The sequence below is a fragment of the Petaurus breviceps genome, unplaced genomic scaffold (genome assembly GCF_028583685.1).
Source record: "Petaurus breviceps papuanus isolate PSGF00001 unplaced genomic scaffold, PetGlider_PUasm1.0 181, whole genome shotgun sequence".
Taxonomy (NCBI): Eukaryota; Metazoa; Chordata; class Mammalia; order Diprotodontia; family Petauridae; genus Petaurus; species Petaurus breviceps.
In genome coordinates, this window is record NW_027185784.1 from 21,263,801 (window position 1) to 21,290,383 (window position 26,583).

General features: G+C 37.5%; 1 protein-coding gene across 3 annotated transcripts in view; it reads right to left on the reverse strand.

The window, feature by feature from the left end:
* Positions 1 to 26,583, reverse strand: part of DGKI (diacylglycerol kinase iota) — a 586,838-nt gene that overhangs the window by 253,363 nt on the left and 306,892 nt on the right. For all 3 annotated transcript variants that reach the window (XM_069087305.1, XM_069087306.1, XM_069087304.1), the window contains exons 13-15: positions 20,701 to 20,814; positions 18,825 to 18,962; positions 14,981 to 15,059 (exon numbers count right to left, since the gene is read on the reverse strand). In XM_069087305.1, the coding sequence (XP_068943406.1) occupies positions 14,981 to 15,059; positions 18,825 to 18,962; positions 20,701 to 20,814 (331 nt within the window). The remainder of the gene's footprint in view (positions 1 to 14,980; positions 15,060 to 18,824; positions 18,963 to 20,700; positions 20,815 to 26,583) is intronic.

The following is a 26,583-nucleotide window of genomic DNA, read 5'->3' on the forward strand; positions in this document are numbered from 1 at the left end:
ATTACTAGCCTGAGGCCTCCCCTCCTCTCCTCCCCCCCCCCCCCCAATAAATGGAGACTTTGGAGTTCATGGCGCTACCCTCCAAATCAGACGGGCTGAACTTACTGTCAAAACCCAATTGAAAACTGTCCATATCTCCCCCACACTTACAAAATAAAATCCAAACTCCTTATCTTGGCATTCAAGGTCTTCAACAATACAAACTCTCCTTACATCTCCAATCAACTTTCCTACAATAGGCAATATGATATAGTATCAAGTATAGTAGACTTTTAAGTGAGAAGAGAACTAGATTCAAATCCTGACTCTACTTGTCTAAAAATAAACAAAAATAAAAACTCATGTGGCACTTATTATATGAAGTGTGGTGTTGTTTAGTTGTTTTCAGTCACGTCTAACTCTTTGTGACTCCATTTGGGGTTTTCTTGGCAAAGACACTGCAGTAGTTTGCCATTTCCTTGTTCAGCTCATTGTACAGATGAGGAAACAAGAGGCAAATAAGGTGAAGTGACCTTCCTAGGATTACACAGGGTCTACTGTTATTCATCTCTCAGGGCTCATGTTGTATCATCTTCAACTAGACCATCAATAACTAGAGACCAAGACTTGGATCATCCCCAACTCCTGGCATGGCACTTTACACAGAACACAAAGGAAATTGTTCAGAAAAAGGATGGATGAAGACTAATGATTAGGATATTATATGACAATACTCAACCCAAAACAAGACTATTCAATGGACTTCTTTCTATATATTTATACACATACACATGTTATATATGTGTATATATACATATATATACACACACATACATATGTGTGTTATGTATATAGAGCAAATTACTCCAGTGGCATAAGCTGTGTGTTATTTTGTATCTCTGTATTGAACTCCTAGCACACAAGAGTTATTTGATATGTATGTGTGTGTGTATTAATTGAAATTCACCAATCTATTCATCTCAAGACCTTTATTGAAAATGGTGAATTTAAACACATATTCAAACACTGCCTGCTCTAGATACTTCCTGTCTGCCTCTGATTCTTCCTATCCATTTGACACTGAGCAAGTCACTTAACTTCTGTCTGCTTCTTTTTCCTCAACTGTAAATGGGGATTATAACAGCACCTACCCCCAAGATCAAGTGAGATAACCTCCACGAAATGCTCAGCACAGTGGCTGGCACATAATAGGTATTTAATAAATGCTGATTCACTTCCTTTCCTTCTATAGACCAAGTTATATTTCTGTGCTCTTGTAACTTAAGCTAAAATTAATCTAAATGACCAGTAATGTGATAAGACCAAATGTGTACAACACTGACAGTCTGAAATATCAGTATGTTTAACGTCCTTTATATTCCAAACTGAGTTTATCTTATTTATTCTGGAAGCAAAATGAGATAACAATTCTGCTTCAAGATAAGCAAAAATGTTCTTGGGCATGAGTGACAGAGGATGTTGTGGATACATAAAGAAATAGCCACAGAAATTGGTGATGATTAAGATCCTGGGCAGGAATGCAACTGGCAAAATGAGGGCAACCAAGCCCATTATCTATCTACCCCAGTTCACTACCATATCAGTTAGCACAAGTCACTTCACGAAGGACAACATAAGAGCAATCCACAAGTGAGTGGTTTAATGATAAAGACAAGCAAAGGGACAGCAGGATACGATGGAAAGAGCAGTGAACCAAGAGTCAGTAAACCTGGTTTCAGGTACTGGTAGATTTCAGCTTGATATAAGGAATAACTTCTTAAAAAATAAAGGTGGAAATTAAATTAAACATCTTTAAAAATTAAAGGGCATAGTAGATTTTGCAGTTTCGTGTCATCTTTTTTTGTTGTACTGTTATGGAAAAAAAAAACTATAAAGCACATATGAAGAATGGCTCTATCTACATCCAAAGAATAAATAGAAGCATGTACAGAATAATTTTACATATATATGTGTATGTATATATATATATGTGTGTGTGCATATATGTATGTGTATATGTGTATCTATCTCGATATCTATATAGAGGGATAGATATAAAATTTGTCCTTAATGGTAGCCATCTCTGGGGGAGGGGGGAAGAGAAGAAAAAAATGAAATTTACATGATAATATTGTATATTTGAATGGAATAACAAGTTGTGCATAGTAGACTTGCAGTTTCGTGTGCAATTATCTTTATTATATTATATTATGGAAATGCTTGTGTTATTCCATACATTAAAAATTAAATTTTAAAAAATTAAAGCTGCTCACAAGTAGAATATGCTTAGGAAGTAGGGAGGTCCCCATAGCTACAAAACTTCCACCCAAGGGGGTTGAAAAGAGATTCTCTTGGGGGAGGGATGGGGAGGAAGAGAACAAAAAGAAGGAAAAAAGGAAATTTATACAATAACCATATTATATATTTAAAAGTAGTAGCAGAGGGGCGGCCAGGTGGCTCAGCGAGTAAGAGCACCAGCTCCAGTGTCGGGATGGCCTGGATCAAATCCGGGCTCAGATACTCAGCACCACACCCCCTATTACTTAAAAAAAAAAGGTAGTAGCAGATTGTACATAACAGATTTGCATAATACCTTCACAGAAAAATAAGATCATATGAATATAATACTTATAAAAAATCAATTTTGTTTTAAGGATTCTTTCTGTCTCCCAGAAATTTTTACTAATAATATTGAAAACATTTCTTCACACACAGTATTACTAAAAAAAATATATTGTGCAGGTTGAAAACATCAGATAAATCAAGTTTTCTCCAAAGTGAACCAACAGGAAATAGCCAGACAGAAAGTTTGCATTTGTTCCTTCTCATTGGGCTGGATTATTTTCACAGTCCTGATGTGCATTTTTGCTGACAGTTCATTTTCTGGAGGATTTTGTCCTTGCAGAACTCATCATCTATCATAGAATTTAGACCTGCAAAAATCATTCACTCATTTTACTAATATCTTACTGATGAATAATCCCCAGAGGTAAAGAGGGAAGGGAATAAGTATTTATATAGCTCCTACTATGTGCAAGGTACTGCACTAACCATTTTTACAAATATTATCTATTTTGATCCTCTCTTCATAACAAACTTGCTAGGTAGGTGCTATTATATCCCTGTTATACAGATGAGGAAGCTGCAGGGAAACAAAAGTTATGTGACTTGCCCAGGATCTCACAGCTAGGTAGTATCTGAGGTCACATTTGAACTCAGGTCTTCCTGACCGTAGGCCCATTGTTCTGTACACTGTGGTACCCCCCAGCAGCCTAGAGGAGTAAAAGGCTTCCTTTTAAAAATAAGGCTATTTGAGTCTATCTACTTCTAGAGTTTTCTCTTTCACTGACATTTGTTTACCATGTAAGCAGGCAATTTTATACAATGTGTTGGGGTTTGGGGTTTTTTTTTTTGCTATGATTCCTCAGAGGCATTTCACCTTCTGTATGTCACCCTGAGGCTGTTTCTGTTGAAAAATGTTTTCTCATAAAATGCCATGCTAAATTAAACTTTTGTGTTGTCAGTCTTTCCGCATAAGTTAGAAACTGTAGCAACCCCACCCCATTCATACACACAAAAAGGCTGCCCACTGGTTAAGAAAGGCAACGAGTCCATCTCTGACACTTTTACTGCTGGGAGAGGGAAGAGGCAGCCACAAAGTCCTCCCTGGGATTTCTCGACCAATTAAATAAATAGGGGGAATATGAATAACCCAAATGAACAGAAAGGATGAGAGGATGCTAAAATAAAGTTAAAAGTGAAACAAGGGGAACATTTTAACAAAAGAAATTATGTTTTTCAAATTTCACATTCATTTTTCACCTTTTTTTAATGTCCTATATGTTGGCAATCATGAAAGTGCTATGCTGGAGAAGTATGATGTATGAAGTATGGCACCACAGATAGAGCACTGGACCTCGAGTCAGGAAGGCCTATGTCCAAATTAGGCCTAAGATACTTCCCAGCAGGGTGACTCTAGGCAAGTCATTTAACCTGTCTGCCTCAGTTTCCTCATCTGCAAAATGAGGATAATAATGGTAGTACCTACCTCCCAGGGTTATCCTAGAGTAAAATAAGATAATACTTGTAAAGTACTTTTCACCTTAAAACACCATATAAATAATAGTTATTATTACCATTACCATTATTATTATTAGGATAACCTTAGAGTCAGGAATCAAGAATAATCATTTATTAGTTGTCTACTATGTGCCAGATATTGATCTAGTATTTGAGAATATAAAGCAAGACCATCCCTGCATTCAAGGAGTTTTCATTCTACTAGAAGGAAGAATAGCACAAGTTGACAGAAGAGTAATAAAAGAGATACAGAATAAATACAAAATGATTAGGGAGAGCATCAACAATGGGGAATTAGGAAAGGCCTCTTAAAGGAGATGACCTCCGACCTGAGTCCTGAAGGGCTTAGGAATGCAAAGAGACAGGACTGGTCTCATGCACCGCAGGCAGTCTACGGAAAGACATAAAAGCAGAAGATGGAGGTATCATGAGCAGAGAAGAGGAACTAGACAAATGGGGCAGGAGCACAGAATAATCAGTTAATGTTTAAATCAGTCTAGAAGGATCAGATACAGCCACACTATTAAAGTGCACTAAATACTAAAGAGAGAAGCTTTTTTTTTTCAAGACACAATTATAATGAAGCACCGAAGCATCTTGATTAGAGGAATGACACAGTTAAATGTGAATTCAAGACAATTCATGAAGAGCCCAAGTTCAATTTCTGGTTCTTACATATACTGGCTGCAGGACAATTAGAGCAAGAAAGGCAGATGACTTTGTGCAACCTTGACTCCCTTAAATCCAATTCATGCCCAAGTCAAGACATCACCCTGTCATGTCACAGATCTTTGAAAACAAAGGACCGACAACAACAATCTTTCAGGGGCCCAGCCAAGTCTCTAAAACGGTAAGTTGGAGATAAAGGGCCATTCTGCATTGGAGAAGTAGATTGGAAAACTTACAGATCAGGGTAAAAAAAATTCCATGTTTGGGAAACCTCATGGCTTAATGGAATTGGCTCTTGATTTGGAGACTTCATTCAGTCAATCAGAAATATTTATTAAGTACCCACTACGTACTGTGCTAAGATCTGGAGATAACAAGTATAAAGAATGAACCAATCTATTCTCATATATTCTAAGGAAGAAGGCAACTATACATACATATATATATATATATTTGTACATGTATATATAACTATAAATATATTTTATACAATTGTAAATATGTTTATATATAAATTTTAAATATATTTACATATTTTATTATAATTGTAAATATATTTACATGTAAATATATAAGCCTTTATTTATATAAAATATATTCAATATTAATATATAGCTTACAGATCAATATGCATATTCATATACACATACAAAGTATTTAAATACAAGCTCATTTGGGAAGGAAGATACAATCAGTTGGAGGGATCAGTTTCATGTAGAAGATGTTGTCTGAGCTATATGTTAAAGGAAAACAGATTCTTTGGGGTGAAATCAAGGAGGAAGTGAATTCCAGGAATGGGTGATGACCAGTAGAACAAGGAGATGAGACATGGCATGTTGTGCTTGACAAACTGGACCCAAAGACCCAAGACAGGGAGTAATATCCAATGAAGCTCAAAGTGTAGGTTATTTAGGGCTTTACTGGTTGATTTTCCAGGGGATCTGAAAGTAGAATTGATGTAGTCTTTATTCTGCCAACTCTTTCCAAGTATTAACTTCAGCCTTCTGGGTCCAAAAGAAGAGTTTGTTTCTACTTTATTAGGAGACAATAAGAAGCCTTTGGAGTTGGGTGAGCAGAGCAGTGATATAGTCAGGTCTGCACCTAAGGAAAATTACCTTGGCAGGGCTGTATAGAATGGACTGGAGGGGTAAGAAATGAGGCAGTTAACTAACGGGGAGGCTGTTTCATAATTCAGGCAAGAGGTGACAAAGTCCTGCACTAAGGTGCTAGTTATGTGAGCAGAGATAATCATTGAGATGCAAGTCAAGATGATAATGACTTAACTCCAGCTCTGGGACTTTCCCTCTGTGTAAACTGGAAAATAAAAAAATTTAAAATACCAATAGCCAATAACCCTGGGACTAAGCCATGGCATTAACTTAACTTCTCCAGAACTGAGGGTCTCCATTTGTTAAATGAAGGTAATACTGTAGTTACTGTAAAAATCAAATGAGATAAAATGTATATGAACTAGTTTCCCTCCTGAAAATGCCTCCTCCTCTGCCATTTCTGATCAGCAATTCTCTTCTTTAGATGGTTGCCTCCCTAGATCCTCCCTTTGATAAAACCCTGGTCAGCTAATTCAGCTGCCAGGAACAAAGTTTCTTCTATTCTAGTCTTTCACCAACTACTTATTTTTCCAGGGGATCTGAAAGTGGAATTGATGGAGTTTTCATTCTGCCAACTTTTTTCGAGTATTAACTTCAGCCTTCTGGGTCCAATTATTATAAGAGAAAACTGGACTCGGGCTGAAGTTCTTATAAAGTGTATTCTTACACTCTAAATACATTGTCAAACCACCCTGGGACTTTTGGTTACAGATGCCAAGGAGGCCTGCCAATACTCTGGTCAGCAGGGTAGGCAAAGATTTCATATAATTACCTTCTGCCAAGTCCCACTGCCTTGTGGCTTTCTCAAAGGGAATCAAAGTGTGTAGATCTCTTCTAGCCACAAATGCGAAGGTATTTGAGAACAGGTCACTTTAACCTTGACCTTTCCTCAGAGCTACTCAAACTTTTTTTTTCCTATTTCCCCAGTACTCATCTGCCTCTAAAATTTTTGTTCACAGGTCAAGGTCCTTGTATTCTTTGGGTCAACAACCCTTACTATCTTCTAACTCTCCTAAAGGTATTATAACTTGGTTCAAACCTTCTGTTCAGGTTCATGATTAAAACTGCTCAAAGCTAAACATTGGCTTCATATCACTCAAATTTAAATAAAACTTTTAGCATCTTTGAATCCATTCTTCTTTTCACATAAGATAATATTCTCTTTACTTGTTTTCTACTTAAATTGTTGCAAAGTTTGAGAAAGAAAGAGGCCCTAAGTGGTGCAATGGATACAACACTGGCCCTGAAGTCAGAAGGACCTGAGTTCAAATCTAATGTCAGACACTTAATAGCTATGTGACTCTGGGCAAGTCACTGAACCCTGATAAGACAGACAGACAGACAGACAGACAGACAGACAGAAAGAAAGAAAGAAAGAAAGAAAGAAAGAAAGAAAGAAAGAAAGAAAGAAAGAAAGAAAGGAAGGAAGGAAGGAAGGAAGGAAGGAAGGAAGGAAGGAAGGAAGGAAGAAAGAAAGAAAGAAGGGAGGGAGGGAGGGAGGGAAGGAGGGAAGGAAAGAAGGAAAGAAGGAAAGGAAGAGGAGGGACAAAACATTCAAAGATCTGGGTTCAACTCCAGCTCTTATTGGTTTTGAATTTTAAAAGTCTATTTCCTCATTACCAGAAGTAAATTGAATAGCCCTATTTCTGCTACTGCAAAATAAGATATTTCTCCAATTACACTGTCCGCTGTTAGCTAAACTTGTTTATGCTGTCAAAATCAGAGTGAAAAACAAAACCCATCTCTAGGCTAAAATTGTCAGTCTCCACATCTTGCCTCCTCAGCACTACTACTTTCCAGTCATTTCCCTTGATCCACAGCCATCTAGCACACACAGAACAAAATAAAGTATACCACTCAATTTTATTACTGCCTGAGGGAATACTGGGATATAAATCATATATAGAAAAATACCATCAGTATAGTTTCACATTACGTGAATTGCAAAGCACCTGCGATTTCATCACAGGTGAGGAACGTCCAGTATGAGAACCCCATCCAGAGCCATAGATCCAGTAAGTCCTAGGAGGCTGCTGGACGTCCACAGGGATTCAGTAACCTGCTTAAGGTTACATAGCTAGTAAATGTTGGAGGGAGGATTTGAATCCAGGTATTCCTGGATTCCTAAACCAGTCAGCTCATATTACTTAGCAATAAGCAATCTTAGAGAGGTACCATTTGGCATTCATTGGCATTTTAATTCATTCTCCTGGGTTTCCTCCAGTCCTGTAACAAAGTCCTTTTGTCAGACTGTTCCCAGGCTTTGATATTCCAGGATCTCTACCTTGACGCTTCCAAATACTAGTAAAATTCATGGCATCTGAAAGTTGTTGAGAGATTTGGAATTTTCTTTAAACATGTCAGGAAACCAGAGGCTTCTGAGGAACCAGGCCTAGTGAACTAGAAAGAGTATTGAACTTGCAGTTATGGGGTTCAAATCTCCCATTTGTCAAATATATGCACAGACAATTTCATTTACCTGAATTTCAATTTCTCCAACTGTAAAATGGGGTGCAGTAGGGGAGGGTGGACCAGATGGTCTCTAAGATTTCTTCTAGTTCTATAACCACAAAAAAGGTGATCAAAAAGAAGAAATCTTCCGTTTTTGCCAAAAATTGATTAATTTAAATTTAATTTAATTAAAAATATAACATATAAAAAATAATAATTAAATTTAATGCCACAGCATTAAGTAGGTCATGGGAGTTTGAATATCCTAATTTTAACTAGTCTCCTGGTATAGACAGCCAACCTGGGAGTTACATTCATGCCTATCTCTGACACACCAGGCTGATCTATATTGGTAGAGGGAGCTACCTCACTAGTTACTCACAGGTATTTCTGAAACCAATGAAATCACAAGGCTGGACAGGAAAAAAAAAAAAAGAGAAAACCTGGTACCTTTTAAGAAAGGAACAAGGTATTAGCCTGCTTGGAATGGAATATCCTCCCACTCTCTTGGATTTACAATTGTCAAGAAGCTAGGACTAGTTAAGCCTTCCATTTGCACCAGCTTTCTTTCCTAACATATCCTAGCCTTTTTTCCAGTTAACAGACTCCTTGCAAATGCTACTTTGGAACTCCATGAGGCCTGTTTTCTCCTCCCAGCCTCCCATGCTGTGCTCACAACAGATTTGTTTACCTCAATAATAGGACCTTAGGGCTTAATTCCAACGACTTGGTACACTCTAACAAAGTTGATGTTAGATCTCAGTTTATTCCTGCTTCAGAGGGAGGTCTCTTAAGAGCTCCAGATCTCTGCATTCTGATACTGCTGCTTGCTCTGAGATGTTTTCTTTGCAGACTGCTTATATTTGGAACAACTGATGCTTGAACTCAAGCTTTTGAAAGTCAAATTCTTTAGCTGTCTATATAACCAAATGCAACTGTTCTTTTACATATTAACTTTGAGTAAAGAGTCAAGGGACTAGAGGGGACAAGACACTACTGAACTTTGGCTTCAAAACTATCCCTAATATCCACATCCAGAGAAAGAACTACTGAGTCTGACTGCAGATTGAGGCAAACTGCTTGCGCTCTCTCTCTTTTGTGTTTTGTTTTGTTTTGTTCCTTCTTTCTCGTTGTTCACTCAATTTTAAAAATAATAAAGCTGGGATTTAAAAAAAAAAACCTATCCTTAGCAGGAATCAATTTGTGCAGTTATACATACAAAGGAAGCAAGGTGAAGGCACACTAACAAAACAATGCATGTTGCTGTTCAGTCATTTTCAGTCATGTCTAACTCTTTGTGACCCCATTTGGGGTTTTCTTGGCAGATACTGAAATGATTTACCATTTCCTTCTCCAGCTCATTTTACAGATGAGGAAATTGAGGCAAACAGGGTTAAGTGACTTGCCCAGGGTCACACAGCTAGGAAGTATCTGAGGCCATATTTGAACTCAGGAAGACTAGTCTTTCTGACTCCAGACCCAGCACTCCAAGCACCATGGTACCAGCTAGCTGCTAAAATAAAATAAATGAAAGCATCATTAAAGTCAACAAAATTCAGAGTAGATATGGTGTGAAAATGTTGATTCCAAATAATGTTAATATCCATTTTCTCCCTTTGTTAAGAAATACTAAATGACAGGCAGGATTAACAGCCTATTGTAACATACAGCTAACCTAGATGTCACAAAGATCTACAATCAAGGCCCAACTCTGGCACATGATGGCTGTGTGACCAAGGACAAATCCTTTAACAACCCAACGCCCTTGGCAGCTCTCTAGAGCAGGTGTCAATCTGCATTGATAATATTTCCTCATGAAGAATTCCCTAGGTGGTGGACAGGTTGCACATATAGAGTACCAGGCCAGAAGTCAGAGAGACCAGAGTTCAAATTCATTTTCAACTATGGCAGCAGACATTTTTGTCAGACTACTGCAAGGTCATTTCATGTTCTACACCAGCTAGGATAACATAGAAGCAAACTCTGTAGTTATCATAATTATATGCTACAATGATTTCAATAATACAATTTATAAAAACTTTTCTTCAACGCGACAGCTTTTTATCGTTATATAAATCACTTTCCAATATAAAACCTCTAATATAGTGAATATTGCTGATAGTACATGTAACTTTCTATCAACAAGCATTTATTAAGCACTTTATAAACAAAATATATATAATATCTATTTACATGTAATATATTATATATATTATATGCACATATATATCAGGCACTGAACTTTGTACACCAAGTATGCAAAGAAAAAAACAATACTATCTGTGCTCTCAAGAAACTTGCAGTCTATCAATGGAGACAAAGATAGACATTTTAGATAGAGACAAAATAGATACAAGGTAATTAATTTGGAGGAGGAAGAAGGAAACAGGAAAGGCCTCCTGCAGAAAGAGGAACTTGAGGTCCACTAGGGATTCTAAGAGGCAAAGGAGAGGAGTGCATTCCTATCAAGGGGACAGTCACTGCAAAGGCAAAGGAAATGGAATGTTGTGTCTGCGGAACAAGGTCCACCTGACTAGACCTCAGGCCACAAGAAAGGAGGTAATGTGAAATAAGGAGGTAAGCTTGGGTCATTCAGGTAAGTCTGGAGAGGCTACAATGATGGGACAAAGCTAATATGATGAAATTTGACAGAAAAATGGAAAACCCAATACTTGGGCTCAAAAAAAAAAAAAACAAAAGAACAAGGATAGGATGAGGAAGGTGTGGCTAGACAAGAATTCTTGTATAAAAATTACCTTAGGGTTTTAGTGTACTACAATATGAGTTAAAAGTATGACCAAAAAAAGAATGCAGTTGTAGACTAGTAATAGAAGTTGGATTCCAGAATGAGAGAAGTGATAGATCTGTTTATATCTGGCCTTGGTAAAACTGAGTTAAGAATTTTGCGTTAATTCCGGGTACCACATTTTAGGAAAGACAATGGTAAAAGCTGGTGTGAAACTAAAGGAGGTTGAATAAGACGCTGGGTGAAAGGATTTAAAGCAATTCAATCACAGGAATAGTTGAAGGAATTGGGGATATGGAGCCCAGAGTAGAAATGACTTGCAGGAAGAACATGAGAACTATCATTAATTATTTCTAGATTAGGATTTAGATGCATTTCTCTTGGTCTCAGAAGCCAGAGCTAGGAGCATTGGGTGTCAACTGCAAAGGGGTTGATTTCAGTTCAATATGGAAAAACTCCACAAAAACTAGAGTTGCACAATTTTGGAATGGGCTTCCTCAGGAGATAATGAGCTCCTTACCACTGGAAGTTTTCAGGTTAGGATGGATGCTACTTGTGAATATTATACAAGGGGAATCCTGCTATTATGAGATAACATCTGAGGTTCTTTCCAATGCTATTCTGACATTGTATGACTCTCCAGCATTAATTCTAAACCAAGAGATCTGATTTCAAGGGGTCTGGAAGGGTGGATGGGGGGAAAAATTGCATCTTTATTTTTCACTATTCTCTAACTGAAATTTAGCATTTCCTTCCATTGTCAATGTGGACAACAAATCACTATTCTGAGAGAGTCATAAGCTTCACAAGACTGTCAAAGAGGTCCATGGCACAAAAAAGAGGTTAAGAACCCTCATATCAGAAGCTGTGAATTTTCTTTATTCCTATAATAATAAGGATGTCCTTGTCAATTTAAGCATTAATTCTGCTCTGTAAATGTTTTTAATATTGAATTATAAGCAATGGGTGCCTCAATGCCATCTGATAATTTAGATCTAAGCAGAATTCTAGCCCAGTAAGCAGCAGTACTGTTTTTATATAAAAATGTTTTATGTTCATCTTAATGCACTATTCAAAAATTGCTTAGTATTCTGGAAAGCTAATGTTACTGAGTCTAAGGTAAAAAAGTTCTCCTTTTCAAATAAATGATCAAGTATCTTAGAATGGTTATGGAAGAAAACCATGATAAAAACTGAGTAGTCCCTGAAAGACTTGAAGCTTTTGCTTTATCTAAATAGCCCAAATATTAGTCCCTAGAAATTCCAAATCTACAGATCTCTTTTTTATTTCACTCAAACTCACAATCAATCAAAACTACATAGAACTTGCTCAAGTCTTTCCATAAATTCAATTTTAGCTGATATCATAACTGGGATAACAATGAAACAAGGTGCCTTCCATTCCACACATACTCACCTAACGAGAATTCTAGAAAACAGGGGCTCCATGAAGTACAGAGTAATCCTAAACAATTGCCCTGGAAAGACCCTTCAATGTGACTGGGCATCCACAATTAAATTGTGTTGGCAATCATCAGTTGTTGATGAGTTTGGATAAAGTCAAATAAAAATAAAATACTTCTACCTTAAACATAAAACATTTACTATATGATATGGATGCTGCTCTATTCCTTCCACAGGGCTCTAAATTACCATTAAACTACTTCTTTAACATGTAGTGAGGTACATAATGTTGTAAAACATATTAAAAGTAAAAGAAGGGAAGTCACTGAATCTAAATACTGCCTCCTCCCCCACAGAATTCTGTCCCAGGGAGGTTGGGGGCAGGGAGTGGAGAGAAAGAAGGAGTGAGAGAGAGAGAGTAAATACTCCTATAGTATTTCACTCCCAAGTAGTATGAAAGGATTTCAGATTAGAGCACATTAAACATGTTGCCCATAGACAAATCTGGGAGGCATTTTTCCTAGCAATTACACTGTCTGATCACAAATACAGGAATATACCCAAGATGTCTGATTGAAGAGATAACTGTCTAGTGAGTCAAAAAACATATATATCCAAAGATGGAATTACAACGCATCAATAAGTCAACCAAAAGACCACCCTCCAAACTTTGTCATACTCAGACTGTTCTATTCCAAAACATCCTCTGCAGAATGACAAAAGGCTAGTTTCAAATCATCAGAGCTCCAAAGTTGAGCACCTTGCTGCTCAGGGTTCAGTGATGTTTTAGTCATGTCCTACTCTTCATGACCCCATCTGGGGTTTTCTTGGCAAAGATACTAGAGTGGTTTGCCATTTCATTCTCCAGTTCATTTTACAGATGGGGAAACTGAGGCAAATAGGTTTGAATGACTTGCCCAGGGTCACACAACTAGTGTCTGAGACTAGATTTGAATTCAGGAACTTGAGTGTTCTTGATTTCAGTCTTGGCACTTTATCCACTGAACCACTACATCTAGCTGCTTGGGCCTATGTAAAACACCCCAGAGGTGTTACCTTCCCCTCTGGGGCAAAATTCCCAACGAGTGTTTTCATTTAAAGACTCTGTGCTGCCTCAGGATAGAATTGAAATGCATACCTGTATGCTGCTAACAAGTAGACTGTTTAGGCTATTGATCCTGAATATCACTGTAAATATCTGAACAACAAACAGTAGTGCTGGTGAGTGATGTATTTTCAGTAATTACTCTAGATCACCAAATATCTTATCTTAGATAAATCAATGTGGTTGTGACCTTATTATGGAAAAATGTGTAGTTCCCAGACTGTCAGAAGTATAACATGCTTCTATTTAAAGAAATTTTTGTTTTGTTTGTTTAAAGATGGGTCAGTCTCTGTATGAAACCTAGGAGGTGGGTAGACATCAAAATCTTCATATTCTGGTAGGTGATGCAGTAGGTAGAACACTGGGCTTAAAGTCAGGAAGACCTGAGTTCAAATCTAGCTTCAGACCCTAACTAGCTGTGTGATCCTGGACAAGTCACTTAATGCTGTTTGCCTTAGTTTCTTCATTTGTAAAATGAGCTGGAGAAGGAAATGACAAACCACTCCAAGTATGTCTCCCAAGAAAACCACAAATGGGGTTATAAAGAGTCGAATATGACTGAACAACAAAGTATTTGGGCTCCAAAATGAAAGCTATACTCAATTACTTACCAGGAATATTTGAGAGTAAAGTTGCAATGCCTATGGTTACTCATCTTTAATAGAGTCCCATCCTTGATGACAGAAAAGATGAGGCGGGTGTCAGTAACAAGCAAACCTTCAATATTACTGAATCTTACTGTTGCAAAATGACTCCACACAAAACTATCTCCTAGAAATCATTTTAGAACACAATTAAAAGAATTCAAGTGGAACAAAATCTGAAGGAATTCAAAGGAATAAAAACCAAAATCCCACCACGGTATTCCCAGAAAACACACATGACACAACATGTCCCAAAAATCTTAGTGCAGTTTTGAGATTTAAGAGCAATAAAGGAAGTATTTTGCTTATGGACTATTTTTGTTTTTCGTGTTGGTTCTCAAATCAGGAAGATGTAGAGGTTGGAACAACTTCACCCTTGGCATCATAAACCATCATCCTAATCTATCTGATTAGTTATGTTATGGATAATGGGAAAAAGAAATATTGGAGTCAAATTTATCCACTTCAAATCATTCTGGGCATTTATAAACCATCCTCCTTTTTTCAAACCCTTTCTTCCTTCTTATTTCAAAGTCTGGTCCCTTTTGAATTGCCCAACATGAGGGAGAGGCCTAAAGAGAGACTTAGGGAGAAGGAAGGAAGCATTCCAATATTCTCATGAATGTTCTATATAAATATGGGTTATCAATATCTGTCGCTGTCTGTTGTGTACTTATATTTCATCTCAGGTCTCCAACAAAAGAATGGCAATAACCAGCTTAATCCTTGTTGAAACAGTCAAAGTACTTGCCAGTCTGTTCTACACTAGTATAAGGGCAAAAGATGTTTCTCACCTCGGGATTCATGGAATTCCAGTGTAACATGAGCATCAAATCCAAGGCTGAAGTAATTATTGAAAACATTGAGGGGAAGCTGTAATGACAAATAGAGATCCATGTAAAGTTGACTGACAAAGGTGAAAAGACACTCTATGATGCCAACTGGTCCCTGGCTTACCCCTCCCAATGAAAGTCCCAAAAATAAGGGGAAAGAGCAATGAATTTAAGATCAGAAACTCCTCTGGAAAGGTTCAAGGAAAGGAATCATAGCTAACAAAAAGGAGTACAACAGAACCAATAAGAAAATGCAAACACCAGATGCAGAATCCACTGGTCTGGGTTTTGTGATGATACAACCTGAAAAAGTCTAAAATTTTTCTTTGTACTATGCTTAGACTGAATTTGCCCAGCAAATATATGTGTATCTATGTGTCAATCAGTCCATAAGTATTTATTCTATGCCTACTATGTGCTAGGCAGTGTAATAAGCACTGGGGATATGTATATGCACATATGCATAAAATATTTCCTTAAGAGAAAAAAAAAGCATTAGAACATTTGGCACACAGAAATAGCTCATTTACAATGAACTGTATCTCTTCAGTAAGTACTTGTGGTGGGGCCTTTACTTGGAAACACATTTAAACTGTTCATCCAAAGTCACTATACTTGAAAGTAATGATAACCTATATTTCCAAAAAGGAAAAAAATTCTAATTTCAACATTTCTCTAATTCAAACCATGCCCCATAGTCTGAATTACCACATCATTAACCCATGAAAAAAAATCACTTCCCTACTTTATGTGGGTTCTCTCTCATAGCTATCCCTGATGACTGGTTGATTGACTGCCAAAAGGGTGGCAAAATGAAAAGAGCATTGGTCATTTTACCCCCTGGGACTTAGCCTGACACATCAGGGAACTGGACTAAACTATAATGTCTATGGCTTTTCCAGTTCTAACATCCTGGAATCCTAAGGGCCAGCCTAAGCTTTTTTCCCTGCATAGAGCAGAAGGAAAATAACCAGGCATGCTGCATTGAAACAGGCTTCACATTGCTAACAGCAAAACACAACTGCTGAGATAATCTTTCTCTTGTCACTAAAGTCTAGTAAAATTAGAAAAGTACATGGTGAATGGCTAATGGGAAACAGATCTCTCATAGACTCACTCTTTTGATCATAACCCCAGTATGAAAGTCATGTTAAATGACAATTGAATGAGCTAGTTCATCTTAGCTGGGGGGACAGGTTAATCATATTATCTCTCTGCTGAAGCAGGATTGTGCCCCATTCTTATCAATTCGACAAATATGTGCAAAGCACATAGTAGGTCACCTGATATTAGAAATACCATATCAAGGAACTTATTGAAGTGTCTGACTTTCCCCATAACCACCAAAATTTTCCATCTGGTTGAAGGTCAACCTTCAACTATAGAAGGAAGCTTCCTTTACTGTAGAGGAAGCTTTCCTTTTTGACTTATAAGTAGGGACTCATTGGGTAACCAAGATGGACTGTATATTAGAAATAACCTAAAGCAGAACATCAACTCCTTGAGGGCAGGAACTATGTTCCCCCTAAGGTAGAATATCTTGATTACAGCGAACACTTAACATATGTTTACTGAACTGGACTGAAAAGGCAAAATTAACAGGATAGACTGATAGATGAGGACCAATTCCCACCCAACAGATAAAGTGATCCTTGGGAATGGTCAAAAAAAAAAAAACCCTATGACACATTGTCACAGAGGAGAATGATAGAAACTGAGAAACTGCAAAACTGAAATAGAAACTTAAATTGCTGCTCAAATGATATGTGAAAGATGATTGTTGTCCCAGACTTTCACAAAATACCGAAACTATGTAAAAACAACATAGTAGCTGTCCTACCTGTGGTAAAAACATTATCCTTCTAAACCATTTAAGTTCATTAGGCTGCAACTTCTTTTTCTAAATATTCACTGAGAATAAGCTAAAGAGAAAACCCAGCTACCAATTTCTAAATAATAGCCCTCCTTAGGCTTGAGGAACATTTATTAAATTACTCTTTCGCTTCTCTAGGCTAAAAAATCCAAAATTCCTTTCAACTTTCTTCCAAAAATCTCATTTTTAAAAACTCCTCTGACTTGGTGTTTCTCTTGCCATTAAGGGGGCTTCCAGTTCTTCAAACTGTAGACACCAGAACTGAATGGAATAGTCTAATAATAGTCTGACCAACACCATGTGTAGAAGACAGACTGCCTCATGGTGGCCACATGGGTTACTTATTTTAGTTTGGGTCCTGCTCTTTCTAGTCACATGCTTTATAATTAGCACTAATTTCATGGTGTCCAAAGAGATGTTTCCTATTTTAACAGCACCATTCTACTACTGCTGACTGTTCAGATGATCTACTGTGAAACAGAGGAAGTCTTTCAACTTCTAGTTCATGGGATAAGTGGATGAATGATGAGGACGAGGCGGAAAAAAAAAAAAAAAATCCTGTATTTTATTTCTCTGGACAAAAGAAAATAGGTGCTTCTGACTAGGAATCTAGTCCAGATTTGCAGATCAAGCTTGGGAGCAACTAAGTTGAACAGTAAATAGAGGGCTGGCCTGGAAACAGAAGGACCTAAGTTCATATCCAGCCTCAGACACTCAGTAGCTGTTTGATGCCAAGCAATTAGCTAAACCTCTGTCTACATCAGTTTCCTCAAATGCAAAATAACTGATAATACCATCACTTTACCTTGTAAAGCACTTAGTACAATGCTTGATACAAGAGATCCTACATAAATGCTTATTCCTTCTCCTTCACCCACCCAATATGGACAAGTTACTTATTCCATGGTTGCAAATGACATCTCTAACCACAATCTCTCATCTAATGAATGTACACCATGAATGAATGTGTACCACAGGCAATGGCGGTGGTGGAAATAGACCATGTAAGAGAATATAGATATATGCTTTGCATCTCTATCTCTGTTACTAGAGGAATAAGTCAAAATGTACAGCTCAATGATGGTGAATGAATTGCCTTATGTATAACACAATATGTGTGTACAGACACACCTAGGTATATGTGTGTATGTATATATGTATATATACGTATATGTGTATATATACATATAGCTACATAAACATGTGTGTATATATATTCCTAGAGAGTAAAGGGAGATAGGAGGAAAACAATATTGAGAATTTACATATTCAGAATAGTCTACCATGTAGATTTGAAATTAGGGCTAAAACTTAGAACCAATTCACTTATTGTTTAAAGCTTAGCTCTGCCAGATTTTAGAAAATGTACCTTGGTTTGTCATTCCTAAAATGCCAGCTCAAAAGTTAAGGCTGAAGAAAGATTGTGACTAGGTATCCAATATTTCCAGTGAAGACAAAGCAGGTGGTGAAAATGGACTAAATCTGATGTGGGCTGTATTCAGCCTGGTCATGAGGAAGACCTTCCTGATCATAAGATATTGGATGAGGTAAGAGTAGTTGTCTTTCTTGCTACAGATCACAAATCTGGATAGCAGTACCCTGGATATGGCAACAAAAATAACCTTGAGGGATCAGAAATTTGATAAACACATCTCTTGTAATATTATTATGCAATTCTACCTAGAAGGGAAAGAGGATGAATTGGTGACCTTTGGAAATGACTATGGGATTTAATCATTTCTAAGACTAAGAGGAACAAGTACTTTATAAGGCTATTATTCCATCATACTGAGCCCTCAACTGAGATGCTACTCCTTAATTCTACAAAAAAAGGAATCACAGTGAGATTCCCCTACCAGGAAATGAAGGACCTGTTTCATATAATTCAGATTGATAATTTAAGGTCCTCTACTGAAGAAAGATCCCTCTAACCTTGCATACACCATCTTCAAGTTCTTCAGGGGGTAAATCAGGGTTTCTTTCTACATGGAGATTCCATCGATCTAGCTGTACAATAGTTCCATCTTCCACATGGCACAATATCTTGGAGACAGGTTCATCTGTGTAACCCTGGGGGATCAGAGAGCACACACATTACTTACTACCCTGCTTTTCTGGGCACCAAGTTTTTATTCCTTAAACTGGGGAGGTTGAACTTGAAAAAACACTTTCCTTTAAAAGATATTCATGAAAGGAGGAAGCTCTCTCCTATGGAGAGCTGTTTATTTTACAGATAACTAATTCTAAGTGGAACTTTTTCTCACATATGTACTTGTGTTCCTAAAATTTAGCTTAAAAGGACATGCAAAATGACCACCTAAGGCTGGACAGTTGTGAATCAAGATAGTCCCTCTCCTGAAGTCAGTAACTTTATCTGTCAGGAATATAGCCAATGGTCATAAAGACATAACAGCAGCTGGATTTATAGAGTTCACTACAGCCTCTCCTATCCCTTCTTAATTCTCGTGCCTTCCTTCTGTTATTTCCTATTTATCCTACACATAGCTTGATTGTACAGATTTGCTTTTCTCTTGCTGTTTTCCCCATTAGATTATGAACTCCTTAGGGACATGGATTATCCTTTGCCTCTTTTTTATCTCCAGTGTTTATCATCCAAGTACCTGGCACATAGTAAGCACTTAATAAATGCTTACTGACTATCTGATTATAGGACACCACCTTCTCCTGCTCCTAGCAATCTCACACTGAGAATACTAGGTATAAGATTTAAGTTTCGGAGAGGCAGAATTTGGAAAAGAGTCATGCCAGAGATGTAGAAAATATGGAAGGTAATATCTAGTGGGGGTCTTTGTTCTCCTCAATCCTCCCTTCTTACCTTTCTAGCAGCCCTATTCTTTGTACTATTGGGGCAGAAGTCAAAGGAGATAAAGTAGAACCAAGAAACTCAACATCCTAATTGCCCTCACTAAAAACTTGGAACAAGTTTTGGAAAAGAACAAGGAGCTGTTATAAATAAGAGAAGTCCACCTTCCCCCTCAGGAAAGGAAAAATTATTTCCTGTGAATGTTTACTGAATTGCAACCTATGACATCAAGTTCCCTTTCCATGACACCAAAAGTTTAAGCATCCAAGGACTCTAGTCATATACAATGTCATTAGAGACAGAACTATTCCTGTGATGATGATAAATATCAAAGCTGCTACTCAACAGTGCCTCCTCACCATCTGCATTCTGGAGGAAAAAAAAAGGCAAGATAGCTTGCAAATCAATAACTTTCACTACTTCCTGCTGAGTTAACTTGAAACTGACTCACAACCCAAACTTTGTTGGTTTCCCCCGTTACCAGATATGGTCGTTCATCTACCAGGACTACCATTTTAGAAATAATAGTTTGTAATACAGTGAAGTATACCAGCAATTCAAAGGAAGGAGTTACCTCCACAGGGTGGGGGAAGGGTGTCACTGTGACCTGGATGTGGTCCTCTAATTAGTGCTCAATGTGAGACGGAATGATAAAATATAACATTCCACATTTTCACTGCCTATTTGAGAAGAATTAATTAAAGTAGGACTTATGTGAAAAACTTCTGTCACATATTTATTTGCTCCATACCGAGCTCTTTCATGACGTATACCTAATTATAAGAAAATATGAAAAATCAACTGGATTAGATCACGGTTCCCAGACATTCATCATGTCCCTTTGACCCTTAAAACAGAAATTATTATTTTAGACGAATATATATGCTGATCTCATGTTAAAACATCTGCTTGTTACAGAGAAATTATTTCTTGGCAAAATGACCTGTCTTGTATCAATACAGGTCTTTGAGAGCTAGTCCTTACCCCTCCCCAGTTGAGAGTTCGAGCCAGGTCATTCCCAGTCCCCAGAGGAAGAACCCCAACAGGAGGCTGGGGACTGAGCTGAAGTTCATCGAGGATGGAAAGGATCCAACCGACCTACAGACAGATTGGGAACCAAAAGGGAGAGAGCAAAAAGAAATAAATGAGAGAGAAGCATTTCCCAGGGGACTGGAGGTAGGGAGAGGGAAAAGGAGCCTTTAATAATAATCATATGGAAGAGTTTGGGGTTTTCTTGTTTTTTTTTTGTTTGTGTGTGTGTTTTTTTTAAACAAGAACTGTCTTTGGAAGAGAATGTTCTTTATTTTAAACTTTTAAACTCACTCCAGAATGGTAATCATCTTGAAATGAAAATCAACATTTAGAGCATGTCCTACATAAACAAAACTAGACGCAATCATCCATTCGTTTACTTCTTAACTGACTTCAAGAGGTAACATTTTTAGAGAAAATTTCAGGTCTGAAATAATTCAATGCAAACATTTCCACCTATTCTTTCCATCTACAAACATTTTATACATTTAGTCCAAGAGCAAAGGGTCCTTTGAAAGAGTATGGCTGAAGCATTTATCCATTCTGTCTATAATTTACCATTTTTGTCAAAGACTTGGCTAAAAGCATAGATGACATATTTATTAAATTTGCAGACAACACAAATCTGAGGACAGCTAACACACTAGATGACAGAATCAGGATTCAAAAGTTATCTTGACAAGCTAGAACACTGAACTGAATTTATTAAGATGAAATTAAATACAGACAAATAGAAAACTTTATAATTGGGTTTAAAAATCATTTTCACAAGTATGAATTTTAGGGAGGCATTGCTAGATGATAGCTTGGCTCAAAAAAATCTGGAGGTTAGAAAGGGAAAGCCAGATGAATAGGAGCCAACAGAAAGATATGGCAACCAAAAAAGCAAATTGGATCTTAGGCCAAATTAAGAAAGGAATAGAGTCTAGTATTAGGGATGTGACAATCCCAAGTGGAAGTAAACATATACAACTCAATGCCCCCAAGAAAATAGTAAGGTCTGAAAATGGAAATAGGGTCAAGGATTTAAATACTTATTGAGTGCCTATGATATTTGCAGTATTATTAGTCCACAAAAACAACAACAACAACAAAAAAACACATGACTCATCCACTTCCCTCAAGAAATGTATAATTTAATTAGAAAAATGGGGAATTGAACAGAATGTTACGGATATAATTTGATCAATAGAGTATAGTGCCATAGAATTTGAGATCTGGAAGAGACTAATTCAACACCAGTCTCCCATTTATGCAGATAAGGAAACTGAACTAGAGAAAGAAAAAATTACTTGCCCAAACTCATGGCAATGGCAGAATTGGGACTAAATCTCAGGTCTTTTGACTATCATCTAGTATTCCTTGTATTAGATGAAAATTACTTCATAGAATTATATATATATATGATAGGAAAGTGCTTTATACATGATCTTTAATTTTACAGATAGGGAAACCAAGGTCCCAAGAGGTTAAGTGACTTCTCAAGGTCACATCAGTAGTAAGTGGCTCCTATGATTAATTCCTCTATTGATTCACTCAGTATAAGATTGATTTCATTCCTTCAGAGGCCATATAGTGGTGCTAGTTTATGTTAAGTCTGTAGTCAACTCAAACCATAGATCGTCTGAAAATGAACTCAGGTTGAAATAATTGTCAGAAGGCCCTATGTCCTGAGTAAGACCCATCCACTCAGTTTAAATCTGCTGCTAACAAGTTCACTTGACTGGTTATGCATCTACCACACATTAGAATGAGTAATTGGTGTCAACTTCACTACCTGGAAACTTCAATGGGAAATAAGAATTCACAAACTGGCCCTGATAGAAGAGAAAGGAAATCAGAATATGAATGCATGAGAACTAAAAGAAAGACAACAAAAAAAGCAGGAATCCAGTACTAATCAAAGTGAGCGGAAGTAACCCTACATAAAATAATCCATGAAGTATTAGTGGATGTTCAAATCAAGAAATCTCCTAGTTAGAAGGAACCTTAGAAGTCATTCAGTCAAACCTCCTTCCCAAAGAAAGGAATCCTTTCCCCAGCATCACTGAGAGATGTCTATCCATTCTATGCTTTAACACCTCCAGTCATGGGAAGCTGATTCTCTCACATGGGAGTCTATTCCACTATTGAAAAATTCTTGTTAAGTTGTGGTATATTAATGGAATGGGATGCTATTGTGCTATAAGAAATGAGGAGCAGACGGGCTTCATAATAACCTGGAGAGACTTCTATAAACTGATGCTGAGTGAGGGGAGCAGATCCAGAACAATGCACACAATTACAGACACATTGTATCTGTGACAACTAGCTCTGATAAATTGAATTCTTCTCAGCAATGCAAGGTTTTAAGACAACTCCAAAGGACTCATGATGGAGAAGGCTATCCACATCCAGAGGAATAATTACAGAGTCTGGATGCAGATGGAAGCAAACTACTTGTTTTCTCTCTTTTTCATTTTGTTTCGTTTTGTTTCTTCTTTCTCGTTGTTCATTCCTTTGGTTGTGATTCTTCTTTACAATTTGACTGATGTTTAATGTGAAGGTATACGTAGAACCTGTATCAGATTGCGTGCCACCATGGGAGGGGGAAAGGAAGGGGAAAGGGAAAAGGAGAAAAATTGGAATTCAAAAACTTGTGGAAGTGAATGTTGTAAATTAAAAGTAAGTAAGTTCAAAAGGAAAAAAAGCTCTTGTTAGAATTGTGATCCAAATTGTGATCCACAATCGGCTTGTCTGTAACATCTACCTTTTGGTATAGCTTCCTCTGAAACCTCACAGACCATCCCCATGATCATTGGAATCATTATCCTCTGGATCTTTATCAGACCCTACTGATGACAAGAGGTAAGGAGATCAAAACTGTGCTCAGTAGTTGTAGAGTATGGATGTTCCTTCCATGAAGGACACTGTGAATTGTGTCTCCCCTGGTACATTTCCTCTCAGCTAAAAATGGAGGAAGAACTGAATAGCATATTTGGTTGGAATAAAAAAGACATTCCCTATTCATACCAAGGGATTTGCTTTCTAAACTAGCTACAGATGCTCAGAAATCTCATTTCAGTGAGCCATGGGACAAAGTCTGAAATGACCCTGAAAGCATGAAGTTAAGCCTTTATCTTTTGGCACTAGAAAACCTTCAGAGGCATCTATAACCTGCCCTCCTGACCCACAGTGCAATTAATGTTAAGGTCCTGAAACCTCTTCTGTCATATAACTGACAACTCTGAGCTAGCCATGCTCTGGCCAAGGTGAGTGGGTCCCTGATCTCCCCTGGCAATCCTTTAATAATGTCCTTGTAACAAAACAGCCATTCTCACCGCACTTACATGACTGACCACAACTTTGGTTCCTTCTTCTTTCCTCCCTATTGTAATCACTAAGGCCCTGTGCTGCCTTCTCCTTCTCTCTTCCCTTAAGAAAGAGACAGGCCTTGGTAAGTGGAATGTCCCACCCCCAGATCTGCAAGGCAGTCCTGAAAAAACAAGAGACCTTTAAAGATTCTTTTCTTCAGAATAACAGGAAAAGGCAAAAACAAGTCTGCATTGCAGCAGCAGAAAAAAAAAAGGAGTAAAGGACAGTATGAAAACAAACTCCAGCTAAAATATCAGGAGACATAAAGAATCTTGTGAGCCCCTGAAATTTTTCCTGGTAACTGCAATAACAAGATAAAAAAGAGGTCAAATTACAATGCAACCCTAGAACAAATCAAAGGATCATAAATACAAAGCTGGAAAAAACCTTAGAGGTTATCTAGACCAATACCCTTATTTTGCAGATGAGGAAAATGAGTATCAGAAAAGTTAAACAACTTACCCAGGATCATACAGATAGTAAGTTATCAAAGGCAGGATTTGAACCCAAATTTTCTGTTCTCAAGCCCAGCACTCAATCTAGGATGTCACACTTCCTTTCTAAGTCTTCCTTGCCAGGTACTAATTTCTAATTTGATGGTTAAACAGCAAATTCCCCAAAGGAAAGGGGACCACATTTTACAATGTCTTGGTTTTCTTTCACCCCAAGTCATATAATATGGTGCTGAGCATGTGTAAGAGACAAAAGAACCAGCTCAATTAATTAATTGCCTGAGAAATCACGATCCAAAGATATGAGGAAATGTAGGCTGACTGTTGTCACCCTTTCCCAGTCTGGAGAATCATTTTCTTCTCCTTGCTTAGTGACTAGCTGGGTCCTGAACACCAAGCCCTCCCCTTTTGTCACAGTAAAGACAGCCATGGTGGCAGCAGTCATCCAGTACGTGGTTGCTGGCTTTGTTTCCAGCACAGGCTGACGCATTTTGAGTAAGATTTTCATTCTGAGACGTAATGGCTTTAGGGGAGACAATGAAGCATTAATTTTCCTCAAATGTAAGAGCTTTGTTTTCTTTACACAACTGGGAGTGTGCCGCCTTCTGCTGTGTGTGCTAAAAAGTGGAGGGAAATCATACAGAGAAATGCCGGAAAAATAAGAGCTAGTGAATCTGTGCTCAGGAAGATAACAGAGCCAGAGAAGTTTGGAATAATACCCCCAATCATTTGCAGGCTAAGCAATACATTTTTGTATGTACGTTGTGATACTTCTGTCATTTTAATTCATTTTTGCATTTGTTACTGAAGGACAAAATTATTATATTTAGAATATGATCGTGTTAAAAATGATAAATCTCTTACGTTTAACATGAGACAAAATCTAAGGTTAACATTAATATTTAGAATAGGAATAAGATAATACATATTTAAGCTGCTCGTCCATCCGTTCTTTTAACAAGTGTGTACCTTTTATGTGCATAGTGAGCTTCCTGAGGCCAACGGCCATAATTTTACCTTTCTTTGTATCTCAAGCACTTGGCACAATGCTTGCCAAACAAAAGTGCTTAATAAACTCCTGATGAATGCCTGCTGAGAATCGTAAGGGAATATAAAGATGTATATCATACATACATGGCCCAGGCCCTCACAAATCTTCTCAGCTAGATGAGGAAATGTGAGACAAGACCATTGGAATAATGATGCAAGAATTTATCACTAACATAAAGTAATAGTATCCAAAGGCAGCATATGTGCCAAAAGAACAGTACAGATAGTACAGATGATGAACGTCACAGGAATACAGAAGAGGATGAGAAATCACTGAAGGTCTAGAGCACTCAGGGAAGGCAGCATGGGCTGAGCAAAGTTTCAGGAGTCCCTCTACAATAAAGGAACAGGAGCAAAGGTACAGATATGAGACTAAAGACAGTGTACTCAGGAGATACTAACTACAATTTGCTTAAAGAAGTGGACAATAAGAACTCAGCAGGCTAGCCCAACGTTTCAGGGTGCTCTGAATGCCAGACTAAAGAATTAGGACTTAAAATAGGGAGCCCCTGAAGACTTGGGGGGGACAGGAAGAAAGAGAATTTAATACGGATTAACAGCAGGAATGTATAGAGCCCTATACATAACTTGAGGTCAAGGATCATTTCTTCTTTTGTCCTTTTATCCCTAGCACTCAGGAAACTGCCTTTGCACATTGTAGGCACTTTGTAAATGTCTGAATGGAAGAACAGACATAGAGATTCTCTTCCTACTTTAGGTTAAAAAGCTACTAAAATAGTACAGGTATTTAATGAAGCTTTGGAATTCAGTAGTTGCAGCAGAGAAAGAAAAGAACTACCAGAATATTCATTCTCTGCCTCCTTCAGAAACTCAATCTGTCACCCTCCCGATGGTAATTCTGATAGGCTATGTTAGTTGTTCTCACTGACTATATATTTTTTAACCTGGTTATTGTCCCATTAGATTTACTAGATATGAAATATGACATATGGAAAAAAATCACCACTTGATAGGCAAT